Genomic DNA, 19,148 nt, shown 5'->3' with positions numbered 1-19,148 from the left:
AGAGAAGGGAGAGGAAACAGTTATCATTATGTTAAATAAATAAATAGACTTCATTAGTTTTAAATTCATAGTTGTATAAGAACAGCAACAAATCTTAATTCAGTATGATGTGATGTAGAATTTACTTATAAACTCTATTTTAATGTTTCTTTATTGAAGATATAGAGAACATTTTGGAGAAGAAGTAATTCTAATTACATGTGATGAGGCAGTGGCACACTGAAGTAGGAAAGCTGAATGGGCAATGCCAGTGTTGGTAGCAAATGAGAGAAGATGGGGCTCTATTTTGAAAGTGATTTTTCTATACTGTGGTATGAAACTAGTCTGTATAGGCTGTCTTGAGTAGCAGGCCATAAATGCTTAATATTTTTCTCATGTGCTCTGAGTTTTAAATGACGGGGCTATAAAGAGAATTCTAGAATAAAATGCATTCATAAATCAGAGGTGGCTGCTGCAAGTACTGTACAACATAATGACAATCTAAAACCTTTATAAAGCTATTTTATTTATATTCTGAAAATCACTATAACATACCATAACTGTGCACCAGGTAAGCTTCTGCAAATTTGAGAGTACATTTCTCTTTCTAATTTATTTTTCCTTGTGTTTTCTATATCAAAGTTTCTATATCAAATTTCTGTTTTCTAAGAGCTCAACAGAATGTGAGCTATTGCCCATTACACTACATATTCTTTAGGGATAAATCATTGTTTGGCATACATATGAGCATGTATAAATGTGGAGAATATTTTTTACAGTTTGAATATGAATATAAACAACATTCTTATCAATTTTATGTCTGGATTGTTGTGCCCTCTGTTTTCTGAAATGCTATTGTAACCCATCAGAGAGTACAAAGTGAAGGTCAGATATTCATTCAAACTACTGTGACTATACTCATGATTAATGGGGGAAGTTCTTCTGTGTATATGTTTGTCTGATTGGTTGCTGAAGCACTGTTGGCCAATAGGGATGCAAGATAGGTGGGACTAGGAGTCAAGGAGAATACTGGGAAATGTAGTCAAGAGTAGAGGGTCGCCATGTGATCCTGGGAAAAGAGGACTCAGGAGGATGAGTCCATAGTAAGATAAGACATTATAAAATATATATTAATAATTATGGGTTAATAATTAAGTCAGGGCCACTGCAGCTCCCATCCTGGCAGGAGGCAATTCACCCCAGCCTCCTGGGTTCCTTCTCCACCCACAGGACCAAGTGAACCAGGGCCTGTTTCCTGGCCACCTTTCTGTGCTTGGGGACTGCCACTGAGTCTCCCATCCTGGTGGGAGCCAACGCCCCCCAGGATCTTAGTCCCCTTCTCCACCCACAGAACCAGAACTAGGTATACCAGGGCCTGTTTCTGGACCAGGTAAACTGGGGACTGTTTCCAGGCTGAATTATTGTGCCTGGGAAGTACTACTGTAGCTCTCATCCTGGAGGAAGCCAATGCACCCCAGTGTTCTGGTCTCCTTCTCCACCCACAGGACCAGGTAAACCAGTGCCTGTTTTCAGGCCATGTTCCAGTTCCCGGGAAGAGCCACAGCAGCTCTTTTCCCAGTGGGAGGCAACATACCACAGCATCCTGGTTTCCTTTCACACCCACGGAACCAGGTAAACCAGGGTCTGTTTCCAGGCCTCATTCCTGTGACAGGGAGGTGCCAGTGCAGCTGCCATCCTGAGGGGAGCCAATGCAACCCCACATCCTAGTATCCTTCTCCACCCACAGAACCAGGACGAGGAAGAGGAGAGCTAACAGATTATTGAACTTGCTTGCACATACCAAAAGGTAACCCTGGTCCCCTACCGACCAAGAAAGGGAGAGACTCTTTTTGTACCCACTAGAAGAAGGGAAGGGAAGGAGACAATATAAAAACACACTCAGCAATAGAAAAACAAATATGACACTACCAGAGTCTAGAGACTCCAATATTCCAAAGCAAATGAAACAGAAGAGAATGACCTTAAAACATCTTCATGAAAATGATATAGGCCCTCAAAGAGGATATGAGAAAATCCCTTAAAGAAAACACAAGCCAAAAAAATTGCAAGAAATGGAGGAAAACACAAAGCAAAAATTGCAAGAAACAAGTCAAACAATGCAAGGGTTGAAAGCTGAAATGGAGACAATAAAAAAACATAGTCTGAAGGAACGCAGGAATAAGAAAAGCTTGGCAAATGGTTCTGTACAATAGATGCCAGCATAACCAACAGAAAAAAAGAGAGAATCTAAGGTATTGAAGAACACTAGGAGAAATATATCCATAGATCAAAGAAAATCTAAAGGCCAACAAATCCCTAACACAAAATATTCAGGAAATATGGGACACCTTGACAATACCACACCTAAGAATAATAGTTATAGAAGAAGGTGAAGAAACTCACCTCAAAGGGGCAGAAAACATATTCAACAAAATCATAGAAAAAAAAACCTTTCGCAATATAAAGGAAGACATTCCAATGAAGGTAAAAGAAGCTAACAGAAGACCAAATAAAGTGGACCACAAAAAGTCCACTTGCCACATAATAATCAAGACCCCAAACATACAGAATAAGAAAGAATATTAAGAGCAGCTAAGGAAAAATGTCAAGTAACATATGAAGGCAAAACTATCAGAATTATACCTGACTTCTACATGGAAACATTGAAAGCCAGAAGTTCCTGAATAGATATTCTACCAACACTATGACACAATGGATTTCAGCCCAAACTACTATGCCCAGCAAAGATTTCAATCACTATAGACTGAGAAAACAAGATATTCCGTGACAAAAACTGATTTAAACAATACATATGAAATAACCCAGCGCTATAGAAAGTTCAGGAAGCAAAACTACAACCCAAGGAAGTTAACTACAACCAGAAAAACATAGGCAATAAATAATCCCACCTTACCAACAGTAAAAAAAAAGGGGGGTGGAAATTCACATACAATTCCATCAATAAAAACCATTCCAAAACAAACATGAATGAGCAACCAATGGTTATTAATTTCCCTCACTATTAATTGTCTTAGCTCACTCATAAAAAGACACAGGCTAGCAGAATAGATTAGAAGACAGTGTCCGTCCTTCTCCTGCATACAAGAAACACACCTCAGCTTTAAAAACAGACATTACCTCAGAGTTAAGGGTTGGGAAAATATTTTCCAAAATGGACCAAAGAAAAGAGCAGGAGTATCAACCCTAATATCTAACAAATTAGACTTTAAACAAAATCAGCCAAAAGTGATGAAGGAGTTCATTTAATACTCATCACAGGAGAAACCACCAAGATGAAGTCTCAATTCTGAACATCTATGGCCCCAATGCAAAGGCAGTCACATTTGTAAAAGAAACATTATTAAAACTCAAATCACATATAAGACCTCACACACTAAAAGTGGGAGACTTCAACACGCAACTCCCACTACTTGACAAGACTACAAGACAGAAACATAACAAAGAAACCAAGGAACTAATAAAAGTTAGGACCCAATTGGGTTTAACAGACATCTATAGGACATTCAATCCAAACACAAATGAATATTCCTTCTTCTCAGTGCCATATGGAACCTTCTCAAAAATTGACCACATACTTGGAAACATAGCAAACCTCAACAGGTACAAAAAAAAGGAATAACTCCATGTATTTTATCAGACCACCACGCTTTAAAGTTAGAATTCAACAACAACACAAATTGCAGAGATCCTAGAAACTCATGGAAATTGGATAATGCTCAATTGCACCATTCCTGGGTCAAAGAAAAATAAAAAAGAAATTAAAGTCTTTCTAGATGTCATTGAAAATGAAGACACAATATACCAAAACTTATGGGACACTTTGAAAGCAGTGCTAAGAGGAAACTTCATAGCGCTAAGTGCCCACATGAAGAGACTAGAGAATTTCCACACTAGAGAATTAACAGCAAAACTGAAAGTTCTCGAACAAAAAGAAGCAAAATCAAATTGAAGACTGAAACCAATAAAGTAGAAACTAGGAAAACAATACAAAGAATCAATGTAAAGAAGAGTTGGTTCTTTGAGAAAATCAATAAGATAGACAAACCTTTATCCAAACTTACCAAAAGGCAGTGTGTGAACATGAAAATTAACAAAATCAGAAACGAAAGGGGGACATAACAGCAGACACTGAGGAAATCCAGAGAATCATCAGGTCACACTTTGAAAACCGGTACTCCACAAAATTCTAAAATTTAAAGGAAATGAACAATTTTCTGGAGAGGTATCACTTGTCAAAATTAAATCAATAACAAATTTAAATAGACCTAAAGCACTTAAGGAAATAGAAGCAGTCATCCAAAGTCTTCCAACAAAAAAAAATTCCAGGTTTAGATATCCTCAGTGCAGAAATCTACTAGAAATTCAAAGAACAACTTGTACCATTCCTCCTCAAAGTATTCCATGCAATAGAAACAGAAGTGTCTTCACCAAAATCTTTTTACCAGGCTTCAATAACATTGATATCCAAGCCACACAAAGAGAGAAGTAAGAAAAAGAACTTAAGACCAATATCCCTCAAGATCATTGATGCAAAAACAGTAAATAAACAAATCCAGGAATATATCTGGAAAATCATTCACCGTGATCAAGTAGGTTTCATCCCAGGGTTGCAGGGATGGTACAACATACTAAATCCTTCAATTCTTCAATGTAATCCACCATAAAAAAAGGTGAGAAATAAAAATCACATGATCATCTCACTAGATGCTAAAAACGCCTTTGACAAATACCAACAACCCTTCATGATAAAGGACTTGGAGTGATCAGGGATCACAAGAACATACCTAAACACAATAAAAGCTATATACAGCAACCAACAGCCAACATCAAACTAAATAGAGAGAAACTCAACTCAATTCCTCTAAAATCAGGAACAAGACAAGGCTGTCAACTCTCTCTATACCTCTTTACTACTGTACTTGAAGTTCTAGCTAGAGCAATACAACAACAAAAGATGATCAAGGGGATACAAATTCGCAAGGAAGAGGTCAAACTTTCACGATTTGCAGATGATATGATAGTTTACATAAGTGACCCAAAGAAACTCTACCAGGGAACACCTACAGCTGCTAAATACTTTCAGCAAACTGCAGGATACAAGATTAACTCAAGAAAATCAGTAGCACAATTATATACAGACGATAAAAGGGCTGAGAAAGAAATCAGAGAAAAATCACCTTTTCCAATTGCCACAAACAACATAAAATGCTTTGAGGTAATGCTAACCAAACAAGTGAAAGACCTGTATCACAAGAACTTTGAATCTTTAAAGAAGACTTTAAAGAAGAAATTAAAGAAGACACCAGAAAATGGAAAGATCTCCCATGCTCTAGGATAGGTAGGATCAACATAGTAAAACAGGCAATCTTGCCAGAAGCAATCTACAGATTCAATGCAAAGCCCATTAAAATCCCAGCACAATTCTTCACAGACCTTGAAAGAATAATTATCAACTTTATATGAAAAAACAAAAGACCCAGGACAGCCAACCAACCCTGTTCACCAAAGCAACATCTGAAGGCATCACCATCCCTGACTTCGAGCTCTATTATAGAGCTATATTCCTGAAAACAACTTGGTATTGGCAAAAAAATAGACAGGTAGACCAATGGAATCGAATTGCGCACCCCGATGTTAACCCATAGATATATGAACACGTTAACTTTGACAAAGAAGCTAAAATTATACAATGGAACAAAGAAAGCATCTTCAACAAATGATGCTGGCATAACTGGATGCTGAAATGTAGAAAACTGCAGATAGAGCCATATGCATTGCCACGCACAAAACATAAGCCCAAATGGATCAAAGACCTCAACATAAATCCAGTCACACTGATCCTCTTAGAAGAGAAAGGGGGAGGTAACCTTTAACAAATTGTTACAGTAGACTGCTTCATAGACATAACAACAGTAGCACAGACACTGTGACTGGCTTCTATAAGGCAAAGGACATAGTCAAGAACAAAAAAAAAAAAAGACAGGTCACAAAATGGGAAAAGACATTCACTAACCCCACATCTGACAGAGCTGACCTCCAAAATTTACAATGAACTCAAGAAGCAAGTCTCCAAAACACCAAAAGATCCAATTAAAACTGGGGTACAGAACTAAATTGAGAATTCTCAATAGAGGAGTCTATAATAACTGAGAGACACTTAAGAAAGTGCTCAACATCCTTAGCCATCAAGGAAATGCAAATCAAAACAACTCTGAGATACCATCTTACTCCTGTCAGAATGGCTAAAATAAAAAACACCAATGACAATTTATGCTGGGGAGGATGTGGTGAAAGGGGGACACTCCTCCATTGCTGGTGGGAGTGCCAACTGGTTCAGCCACTTTGGAAATCAGTATGGAGATTCCTCAGAAAAATGGGAATAAACCTACCACAAGACCCAGCAACTCCACTCTTAGGCATATATCCAAAAGATGCACATTCATACAACAAAGATGTCTGTTCCACTATGTTCATAGCAGCTTTATTTGTAATAGCCAGAACTTGGAAGCAACCTAGATGTCCCTCAACCGAAGAGTGGATAGAGAAAATGTGGTACATCTACACAATGGAGTACTATTCAGCAGAAAAAAATAATGGAATCATGAGATTCGCAGGCAAATGGATGACACTAGAAGAAACCATCCTGAGTGAGGTAACCCAGTCACAAAAAGAGAAACATGGCATGTACTCTCTCATATATGGATTTTAGACATAGATCTGGGGAGTGCCAGCCTACAATCCTATGGCCAGAGAGTCTGGGGTTAAATGGGAACACTCCTCCGCTACTGGTGAGAGTGCCAACTCCTACAGTCTCTTTGGAAATCAGTGTGGAGATTCCTCAGGAAAATGGAAATCAATCTACCACAAGACCCTGCAATTCCACTCAGGCATATACTCAAAAATGCATTCATACAATAAGGCCACCTGTCCCACTATGTTAATAGCAGCATTATTTGTAATAGCCAGAACCTGAAAGCAACCTAGATGTCCCTCAAACTGAAGAGTGGATAGAGAAAATGTACATTTACACAATGGAGTACTACTCAGTGGACAAAAAAAAAAACAAACAAGAAAAAAAAACAATGGAATCTTGAAATTTGCAGGCAAATGGACAGCACTAGAAGTAACCATCCTGAGTGAAGTAACCAAGTCACATAAAGAGAAACATGGTATGTACTCACTGATATATAGATTTTACACATGGATCAAGGGAGTGCCAGCCAACAATCCCTCTGCCAGAGAATTTGAGAAACAGGAAGAACCCTAAGAGAGATATGTATCGTATCCCAGAGAAGGGGAATGACACAAGATCTCCTGAGCACATTGGGAGCATGTTGGGCAAGAGAAGGAGCCGGGAAAAAGAGTGGGGGAGAAGAGGAGAACATGGGGGAGCAGAAGGTTGAGTTGAGAGAAGAATAGAGGAGAGCAGGGTAAGAGATGCCATACTAGAGGGAGTCATTATAGGTTTGGGGAGAGATCTGGCACTAATACGATTTCCAGAAATCTACAAGGATGACACCAATTGGCAAACTAAGCAATATTGGAGAGACTACCTTAACTGCCTTTCCATGATAATAAGTTTGATGACTACCTTATATGCCATCCTAGAACCTTACTAGAACCTTCATACAATGACTAATGGAAGCAGAAACGGACACCCACAGCTAAACATTGTACTGAAATCCTGGTATCCAGTGACAGAGAGAGAGGAGTGATGAGCAAAGTGGTCAAGACTGAGCTGGTGAAACCGACAGAAACAACTAACCTGAACAAGAGGCAGCTTTTGGGTCCCAGACGGCTGGCTGAGAGGCCAGTTTGAGACTGATCCAGACCCCCTGAAATTGGGTGTCAGTGAGGAGGCCTAGATAATTTATAGATCTTGGGTAGTAGATCATTCAAATGGACATTGGTTGTCCATCCCACAATGTTGAAAGCTCTTTCAGCTTGGACTCTTGGAGAAGAGCCTAGGCTCTGCCCTGAATCAAATGACAGACTCTGGAGATCCTGCATGGAAGGCCTCACCCTCCCTGGGGAACTGAGTTGGGATTGGGTGGGGGGCTGGGGAGGCTCTTGGGAGGAGGAGAAGAGAAGGGAGGAGAGGGACCTGGGACTGACATGTGAAGCAAGCTTGCTTATAATTTAAATTTAAAAAATAAAAGTAATTAATTAATTCAGAGAAGCCCATTAAGAAACCATAGCAAATGACTAACAGTTTCACAATTAATATAGTTTCTGCATATTCATTTGGGACTGAAGCAACCAGGCTGGTGGGAAGAATGCTCGGTACATATGGTGATTTGAGTGATAGTGTACACTACTACACTACTATATGGGAAGTCAATGAAAATTCAAAAACTAACTTTAGAACAAAAATCTCCCAGTTTTAATTAGCTATACCTTAGAGGGCATTGTGCAACAATTCCTTCTGAAATGTTTTCTTCATTGAAGTACGAAGGAGTTTCCGGATGTAAAAACAAACTGAAAACATAAAGGAAACAAAACACTACAGGAGCCTTCACTAGTTGTTGAAATTACAGCATTTGAACGGTCCCTTCCCTAGATTTCACAAGCAGCAACATTGGGGACAAGCTACTCTGACTGGGTGAAGTGCCTGAATCCTGTTCAAAGAACATCAGTGATGTAGCTGTCAGGGTTCTTCACCCATTTTAAGGTGTATTTTCGGTGATGCAATGACTTTATGCAAACCCTACAACTGTAAATGATACCTGGCTACAGTCACAGCTGCAACACAATGAACTCACTGGTTCAGTAACCCAAAATCAGGTAGAATCATTTCTTTGGTCTATGTTCATTGCCATCTATGCCATATATAGGTTTCCTGGGTATCTCCCCAGGAAGTCACAGAGTAACAGTTTGAATTCACCCTGTTCCTTATTCTGGAAAAAGCAAATACTAAATATGTTGAACTGATTTAATATCCAATGGTCAATTAGATTATAATGCAAATGTTTTAATGAATCCAGGAGGCTTCCTTAAAATAATAACAAGAACAACCCAAAATATTAGCTCTGCTATATATGGAAATTGTATATTTGTAGTCAATATTAAAAGGATATAATGATGTATACTCAGGTATAATCACTGATAATTGGTATATAGTTGGTTCATAATTACCAAGGATTATATAAGGTCTATGTCTAACATAAAAAGTGGACCATGGATATAGTTCAATTTTATATCATTTATCTAAAATGATTGAAGCTCTGGTTTCAAAAGCCAGCCCTGATAATAAACAAATAAAACATAAGTTATGATTATCTAACAAAATCTTAATCATAGATTATATTTCTTGTGAGACTTATTTTAATTAATTTCTTAACTAAAATTCTAATACTTAAACAATTCAATTACCTATTTTTAGTTAATTTGCAGAGTTGTTACTGCACCGTTTTTGATGCCCATAAAAAAAAGACCCAAATAAATATCAAATTATATTATTAGAAACTGAAAATGAATTGATTTACTTACAGCATTTCTGACCTTGGTCCTATATTATACATAGGCTCAATGAGGTGAATAAAAATGGAGCAGTGTTCCTTTATAATAAAGTCAGGTTAATCCATAGTATTTTTCTAATATATCCTACAGATGACAACTAGCTGATCAGTCCAGATATGTAGTCCACCTGCATTAATTGGCACTTGAACATTTAGCAGTGAACTTTCAGTCACTCTGTTAAAGGGTGTCTGTTTGGAATGTTGAACAGTAGAGACTCAAATCCATTAGTCAGTCAGTTAGTCTATCTGCTTCACTCTCTCTCTCTCTCTCTCTCTCTCTCTCTCTCTCTCTCTCTCTCTCTCTCTCTCTCTCTCTCTTTCTGTCTTCCCCCTCATTTTTTGCCTTTTTCTGCACATACCTGCATATTTATCAGATTTTTACAAGTCCTTACTAACTGATCATATTAGCAAGTAACAGAATATTCCAAAAGTTATAGAATTAAGCAAATTTCCACATGAATATAATTTGACCTAGAAAAAACTGTGAGGATTAGAAATGTTATATGATGCCTGAGTTTTGTATGGTTATAGAAGAATATAGGGTTCAGTCCTAGAAAGCATATGTTTATATGCGTAGTGTACTTAAAAATTGCTTGTTGGTTAATAATAACATTGTTTCTCTAAATTCAAACTAAATTCTTAGCTTCATTTTGAGGGTTATATATATTCCAACTATAAAATTTTATATTATCTGTAAATTAACTTTGTTTTGTGTTGTGTTACTTTTTACAAAACTAAGATAAAGCTGTGAATATCTCTTTGTGATAAACGCTACTGGCCCTTTCCCATTTTAGGGTGTGATGAAGATTCCAAGTGATTAATTCAGCAGATTTCATATCACCAATTCAGTGAATCCTGAAAGAATAGTTGTAAGTTTATTCAGAGAAACGATAATACATTAGTCATAAAGATTGTCCATTTTGAGTTCAAAGTGGCAAATCTTTATGGAGATTCAAGTATTTTAACAATGCTTAAACCTGAGGATCCTGTTTGTCTTTTCACATGCAATAAACTATCCGGAAATCATAGATAAATAATACGAAAAACTGCTGGAAGGACAACTTATATAGGCGTTTTATGTTTGTTTTGATATTTTTTATTCACTTATTGTTTCAAATAGAGAACTAAAAAATGTTGAGTGACAGTTATACATTGATACTATACCCTAGATAAAATGTGATTATTATATTTTTTCATGTTGCTTTGAAGTCTACTGCATAAGAAAAAATAAACAAAAAAAGAAGGTAAAGGAAAGGTAGCTATGGTCTTAAGTTGTTCATCGCAACAATTTGAAAAATGTGTTATTTGGATATTAATTAATAAACAGTACTAAGGAATCATTTTAATTTTAAGTTAAATCACAATACTGGTAAAAGGACTTCAACAGTCATAGGATTACAGGTATCTCCCTTTTCTGTGACCATTTTCCTACATCTGTGAAACTACAAGGCAGAACCATTTCCGTAAGACCCTGTGACCCTACTGTGAGTACTTTATATACTGCCCCTCCAAAACAAAAGAATCACAAAGCAATTTCAAGTCCTCAGACACAAGCATTTGCTTGTTGAACTTGAAATGTCCCAATGATACCTATTAACTAGACTGTGAAAATGATGTTAAATGAGGGATATAGAGGGAAGCCACATGACTAATATCGAGAGAAATAGGATGGAAGGAAAGAATCATTGACTGAACTGCACTGAACAAAAGTGTATAACCTAAGTAGTCATGAAAGAAACATCTCAAAAAGGAGGAAATAATAGGCTTCAGTTAACGGACACTGTATTTGAAAAGGTACAAAATGAAGTAGGACAAGATTTTGACATTTTCTCTGAATAAATACCCTTCGGCTTTGTAGGATATGGATATAGTTTTGTGCCATATAATTTTTCTTTTTCTTTTTGCCTATTCTAATGTATTTGTCTGCTGTTTACAGTCAGCAAATACTCAGTCCCTTAATGATAATTCTTGTATATTAAGAATACAGAAAAATAAATGCATGGCATGTGGGTGACTGTCAGAATATAAAGGTTACTCTCAGGGTCTCATTACATCTGAGACTTGTGTATAAGTTACGAACAATTAGAGAAATCAGGATAAAAGGGGGGCATTCAGATTGTCTACAGAACATTAGAAATGTCAAAAATATTTTATTAATGAATTTAAAGGATGCCATGAACTAAAACAATAGAAGGGGTTAAAGGGAGAAGGAAAAACAGAAGATAGACAATGAAAGGAACTCCAATCCAGGCCCCCAAATGAGTTGTATTGTCACTCTGTAATTTCCCTTCCTGAATGGTAATGGGCAGCTTCAAGGATGCTGAAATTGACATTACAGTATACAATCCTAAAGGTAGTGTCTTCTTTCTCTTTATGTTTTTGCTCCAAACTTTACTTAGATGGCAGGCACTCAGGTACCCAACTTGATCGATTTAAGAAGCAGAATATTAAGAAGTCATCTCTCACACAGTTCATTCTATTATGAACCCTAGTGAACTAGTTACTCAGATACATTGATGCATTTTATTGTATATAAATACGTTTTGTTTTTAGTCATATGACACGAGAAGTATTCATTCATAATTTTTAAAAATAATCTAAGTCAGTCTTATTAAGCAGATGAAAATTATAAATATAAATTTTACATCCTGGCTGCAGTTCAGGTTCCCATCTCCCTTCTCCTCTCATTCCTCCCACCCACACCCCATTTGTTCCAACATCTCAATCCACCATTCTACCATTTCTTGTCAGGAAAGAACAGGCTTCCCATGGATATCAAGAAAACATGATATATCAAGACTCAGTAAGACTAAACACTCGACACCCCCCAGGCACACATGTATTAAGACTGGGAAGACAATCCAGTGTGAGGAGTAGGATCCCCAAAGTCTATTTATTCAGTACTGTTGAATGTCAAGGATAGTTTGATGTGAATATATGCATACTAAATTGAATCATATATAGCTGATTAATGAGTTTTGACCACAAATGACTAATATTTTTCTTGTTTCTTATTTCTTTCCCTTCCATCCCCTTCCCTTCTCCTTTTTCTTCCCCTTCCCCTTTACTTTTCTCCTTTACTTTCAGGCATGATCTAGCAACATAGTCCAAGTTGACCTTCAAGTTTTGATCCTCCTGACTCAGCTTCCCAGTGCTAGGACAGGAGGTGTGGGCCTACCTACCTGGATGATTTCCCATTGTTATATCTACAAGAATTGATTATTTATATTAGGTACTGGAATGGTATCTTTCACACAAGTCTCATTAGAAGAATTTATAGCAACACCTATGACAACGAAGCTCAACCAATATTTTAGGATAATTATTAGTGATACACAGTTGTTGTAAAGGAAAATGGGTATCACATTCAATTTCTGTTTTTTCCAGATCAAAATCTTACCTTTCCTACATACTGAGTGTCTGTACCTGTGTACTCTTCTAACAAGAAGAACTGATTCCACATCCAGCCACGCTTGGTGCGATGGAGCATTTTCCCATCATCTTTTGTCAGATTCACTATGGTTTTCAGTAAGCGACTGTTATCTTTTGCTTGTAAAGGGCTGTTGTCAATGGTATGGAGCATACAAGTCCAGATGACGAGTAGGAGACAATGGTACATCCTCATTATCTTCAATTTCAGAAGGAAGAAAATTTCAATGTAATATCTGTAGAAAAAAGTGATTTCATTAGCAAGTGTCTCACATTTACATATCCTATATACTGGAACAATTTAATACTTTAATATAGTATTTATGTTGTTTTGACAGAGTGTGTGTAATGTAGACATTTGGATGCAAAAATCTAGTTATATTGGGTGTATCAGAGTTTAATGACAAGTAATGTGAAATTTTGTAAATTAAAAAAGTAAAATAAATTCACATTAGCATTCACTGCAGTCAAAGCCACTGAAGTATTCCAACGTAGTATTCAGAGATCAATCTGGTTAACTAAAAATACATCAGAGAGTAGGAAAGAGATCTGCTAATGGGGGGAGGCAATCAATGAAGTCTGTCATATCAGCTAAGTAAGGTATGATGATGCTTTCTAGAAGTATAGTGAAATGAATAGTGATCATTAAAGTTTGCTTGTAGCTATGTATGATTCTTAATAGGAACACGCACACACACACACACACACACACACACACACACACACATACACACACTTCAGTTTCTCTATGCCTTGTCTTTAATTTGGCTACTGCCGTGACTTCCTATGCTCCTGCAACTTTGCAAATGTCCCTATGAAATTAGTGAGAAATATTTGAAGTGAGGTATGAAACACGACTAGGTTTCATAAAGATTCCTGTTGAAGCTGTAGTATGTATTCCCATGTGTGTGTGTGTGTGTGTGTGTGTGTGTGTGTGTGTGTGTTTCTTTCCTATATTTTTGTGGTTGTGAACTCTAGGTCTTATACTGTAATGCTCAAAGAGATGTTTGGAGATTTGGGTATTTTATCAATAAGACATTTATCTAGGGATTAGAATGTGTCTGTCTAGCCTCAGTGTCTGGTCTATTCTCAAATCCCTGTGTTGATAACCTATTCCCTGAAAATGTTATTTGGGAGATCACTAAACCAGAGACCAGAGTCACTCATGGAAAAATTACTACCTTATAAGAACATGGTGAGAACTGAGCTCTATTTAACCATAGGTGCATGAAAGCATATGGAAAGCAGACAGCTCTCACACTGCACCACTAACAGGGTACCTTGACCTTGCACATAGCAGTATTCAGAATTTAAAACAACTTATTTTAGTGATCTTGCTCATTGTATATTATGTTGAAGTAGTAGCTACCATCAACAAGCAGAAAGAAAAAATATGTGTGTATTTGAAGACTTTATTTAAAGTTTGCCCAGTTAATAGTTTTACCTATATTCCTACTCTGATCTGCACATATCTTCCCTGGCTCATTCATAGATACATTATTTGCATTTTTGATGTTTCTCTGTCATATATTTATATAATTATCCAAGTAACCATTTGAAAAGTGTCACACCCAACCTTAGTTTTTCCTGTTTTTTGTCACACTGTACATTTCTGACCTTGTGGTGAATGAAAACTGGATTTATTATTTCATTCATTCAGAATTTAACACAATGGTCCCCTTCAGTTAGATACAATGTCATTTGTATGAATGATGTAAGAAGTGGGCAGCTCATAATGTCCTACACACAACCTAATAGGCACTTACTTACTTGAGTAAAATCATCTGATAGATGGTTTAATGTTTAATGGTTTTGCAGTTTATTTTCAACCCGGGCTCACCTATTGAATGCTTATCAGTCTTATGTATAAACAACAGCAGAGACGAGGCACATGTAAAGATTGACCCTAGAAAGTTTATAGCTTTTGACTAGAGTCAGAGACTATTTTTGGATTTTGTAACCTCAATCATGAAATTTTCAGTGCTCTCATTGAAATTCACAGAAGTTTGCATTAAGTGAGATTAAATGTTAACAGCACTGCACGGCTGCTATAAATTATAGAATGTTTTTTATGAACTTTGCCACTCTCTGATTTAATACTTTTACTTTAGTCAACTTTTTTTGTATATTTGTTTCACATTTAGGATACATTACTAGAAACCTCCTGTGGCCAATTTAACACCTGCACATTCTTTGGCTCTGATATAAAAGTGCCCAGTTTAAAAGCTTTTCTGCTATATTTGATTTTCAAGTTAGCAATCTCATGTCCCATGGGGTTTATTAAAAACTCTTCACATCCTTTATTTATTCAATAGCAACAAGCTGATTACTAAATTTTCTATGCCTAATTATCTCTATCAGGCTTAACTGCTCTGCATTTTAATCTCACTTTTCTTGATAAATAACTACCATCAAACACATTATGAAGTACAGTATTTTAAATTTGGGTTAATGTTGATTTTGAAATCAGGCAATTTTCTTGAATCTTCTTAGCTTTAAAAACTTAACATTGCTTTATTATTTCCGTGTTCAGTTAACTTTATTTGAAATCCATTTTATTTCTATTTCAGAATCAAGAAAAAAAATGTGCTTTTCTGTGGTTAATTGAATGCTTACCAGTTACATACATAACTGAAATTGAATGTATTTCTGCCTCCCTATATATAATTATAATCCAATTAAAATTTTATCATTTTCTTATTTGTTAATCTGTACATAATAGTGTATGTGCATGTGAGTTTATGTACATTTGAGTGCAGTTACCCTCCGAGCCAAGGAGAGGGCATTGGAACTCCAGGTCATGGAGTTATAAAGAAGTTGTGATTCACCTAATATGGGTGCTAAGAACTAAACTCCGTTTCCTCTATAAGAGAAATATACATTCTTAACCACTGAACCATCTATACAGTCTCTCAAGAAATGTACGTAGAACAAAACTGTATGTGATTAAATTTTCTAATTTATCATTATAAAATTCCTAGTCAGAGAATAATTTGACAAGCATAATAATAATAGTCTTAATAGACACATAATTTATATTTTTCCCACTGACATATCTGAGTTCCCAAAGAATCTGGGAACCAAGGATTATAAGGGCTCATGGAGACTTGAGTGAAAATCAGAAATCCTATATGGGTCTAATCGAAGTTCTCTGCATTTTAGTTATGGTTGTGTAACTTGGTGTTCTTGTGAAACTACTAGCAGTGTGAACAGGGACTGTGTCTGATCTTTTGCCCAATGTTGTGGTCCTTTTCCTCTTACTGAGTTGCTTCGTTTAGACTTAATATGAGGGCTTTGCCTAGTCTCATTGTTAACTTGTTGTGCTATGCCTGGTTGTTATCACTAGAGGCCTATCTGATATATCCCTAGGATATACCTTTTCTGAGAGAAAGGGAGAAGTGGATTGGGGAAGAGAGGAGGTATGGGAAGGAATAGAGAGACAGGAAAGAGGAAACTGTGGTTGGGATGTAATATATGAGAGAAGAATAAATAAAAAAGAAAATAAAGGTGAAAGATACAGATATAAAACATTCTCAAAAGTGTCAGAAATTGGGTTCTTCCAGCAGCATCAGGTAAACAGGCCGGCTTCCCGGCCTGTGCTCCAGTGCCGGCAGGTTGCCTGGGACCTGCACAGAGCTCCCAATCCCGGCGGGAGCCAAGCACCCCAGACTCCGGATCTTTGCTCACACCAACGAGACCAGGAAAGGAGAGGAGGCTGGGAGTCCAGGGAAGCGGCGGTTCTTCCAGCAGCATCAGGTAAACAGGCCGGCTTCCCGGCCTGTGCTCCAGTGCCTGCAGATCGCCTGGGACCTGCACAGAGCTCCCAATCCCGGCGGGAGCCAAGCACCCAGACCCCAGGTCTTCTCTCCCATCAACGAGACCAGGAAACCAGATGACCCAGGGAGACCAGGGGAGTAGCTGTTCTGGATCAAGTACAACAGGACCCAGCATAGGGTCCAGGGGACCAGGTAAGAGGATAAGCGCCCCAGATTCCTGTTCTTCTTCTCCACCCACAGGACCAGCATTCGGACAAGGAATAGAAGAACCACCAGATTATTGGACTTGCTAGCACCCACCAAAAGGGAACTCTGGTCCCCAGACCAGTAAGGGGCTCTTTCTGCACCCACTAGAAGAAGAGATGGGAAAGAGACAATACAAAAACACAGTCAGCAACAGAAAAACAAATATGACACCGCCAGATTCTGGAGACTCCACACCAGCAAGACCCCAACATTCCAATGCGGACGAAGCAGAAGAGAACGACCTTAAAAGCACTTTCATGAAAATGATAGAGGCCCTAAAAGAGGATATTGGAAAATCCCTCAAAGAAATGGAAGAAAAAACAAACCAAAAAATGCAAGAATTGGAAGAAAAAACAAACCAAAAAAGGCAGAAAATGGAAGAAGAAATGAAGCAAAAAATGCAAGAAATGGAAGAAAAAACAAAGCAAAAAATGCAAGAATTGGAAGAAGAATCATACCAAAAAAGGCAGGAAATGGAAGAAGAAACAAAGCAAAAAATGCAAGAAATGGTAGAAAAAACAAAGCAAAAAATGAAAAAAATGGAAGAAGAAACAAACCAAAAAAGGCAGGAAATGGAAGAAGAAACAAAGCACAAAATGCGAGAAATGGAACAAAAAACAAACCAAAAAATGCAAGAAATGGAAGAAAGAACAAACCAAAAAATTCATAAAAGGCAACAAACGGACGAACAGATAAACAGAAAATTGCAAGAAGCAATGCAAACACTGCAAGGGTTGAAAACTGAAATAGAGTCATTAAAAAAAACACAATCTGAAGAAAGGCAGAAAATAGAAAAGCTGGACAAACAGACAGGCACTACCAATACAAGCATTACCAACAGAATAGAAGAGATGGAAGAGAGAATCTCAAGTGTTGAAGATACGCTAGGAGAAATGGATTTATCAACCAAAGAAAACCTTAAATCCAACAAATCCTTAACACAAAACATCCAGGAAATATGGGACACCATGAAAAGACCAAACCTAAGAATAATAGGTATAGAAGAAGGAGAAGAAATCCAGCTCAAAGGGGCAGAAGGCATATTCAACAAAATCATAGAAGAAAACTTTCCCAACCTTAAGAAAGACATGCCAATGAAGGTACAAGAAGCCTACAGAACACCAAATAGAGTGGACCACAAAAAAAATCCCCTCGCCACATAATAATCAAGACCCCAAACATACAGAATAAAGAAAGAATATTAAGAGCAGCTAAGGAAAAAGGTCAAGTAACATATAAAGGCAGACCTATCAGAATTACACCTGATTTCTCCATGGAAACGCTGAAAGCCAGAAGGTCCTGGACAGATATTCTACCTACACTAAGAGACCACGGACGCCAGCCCAGACTACTATACCCGGCAAAGCTCTCAATCACTATAGACGGAAAAAACAAGATATTCCATGACAAAACTAGATTCAAGCAATATGTGTCCACTAACCCAGCCCTACAGAAAATTTTGGAAGGAAAACTCCAACCCAAGGAAGCTAACTACAACCAGAAAAACATAAGCATTAGAGAATCTCTCTCTACCAACAGCCAAAAGAACAAAGGGGTGAAATTCCACACATAATTCCACCAACAACAACCATCGCAAATCGAAGAAGGATGAGCAATCATTGGTCATTAATATCCCTCAATATTAATGGCCTTAACTCACCCATAAAAAGACACAGACTAGCAGATTGGATTCGAAGACAGAACCCTTCCTTCTGCTGCATACAGGAAACACACCTCACCCTTAAAGACAGACATTACCTAAGAATTAAAGGTTGGGAAAAATTTTTCAATCGAATGGACCCAAGAAACAAGCCGGGTAGCAATCCTAATATCTAACAAACTAGACTTTAAAATAAAATCAATCAAAAGAGATGAAGGAGGTCATTACATACTCATCACAGGTGAAACCCACCAAGAGGAAGTGTCTATTCTGAACATCTATGCCCCAAATACAAAGGCATCCACATTCGTTAAAAAACATTATTAGAACTTAAATCTCATCTAAAGCCCCACACAGTTATAGTGGGAGATTTCAACACACCACTCTCACCACTAGACAGGAATACCAAACAGAAACTCAACAAAGAAGCAAAAGGGCTAATAGAAGTAATGACCCAACTGGGATTAACAGATATCTATAGAACATTTCATCCACATAAAAAAGAATATACCTTCTTCT

The 19,148-nt window shown here is 37.3% G+C and overlaps 1 protein-coding gene across 1 annotated transcript in view; it reads right to left on the bottom strand.

Moving 5' to 3' along the window:
• Window positions 1-19,148, bottom strand: part of Cdh9 (cadherin 9) — a 134,805-nt gene that overhangs the window by 69,800 nt on the left and 45,857 nt on the right. The window contains exon 2 of the mRNA XM_040757730.1: window positions 12,919-13,183. Coding sequence (XP_040613664.1) covers window positions 12,919-13,143 — 225 coding nt within the window. The 5' untranslated portion in view covers window positions 13,144-13,183. The remainder of the gene's footprint in view (window positions 1-12,918; window positions 13,184-19,148) is intronic.

The sequence above is a fragment of the Mesocricetus auratus genome, unplaced genomic scaffold (genome assembly GCF_017639785.1).
Source record: "Mesocricetus auratus isolate SY011 unplaced genomic scaffold, BCM_Maur_2.0 Super-Scaffold_100015, whole genome shotgun sequence".
NCBI classification, from domain to species: Eukaryota; Metazoa; Chordata; class Mammalia; order Rodentia; family Cricetidae; genus Mesocricetus; species Mesocricetus auratus.
The sequence above is the reverse complement of the archived record's forward strand: the minus strand, read 5'-3'. Positions and strand labels throughout refer to the sequence as shown.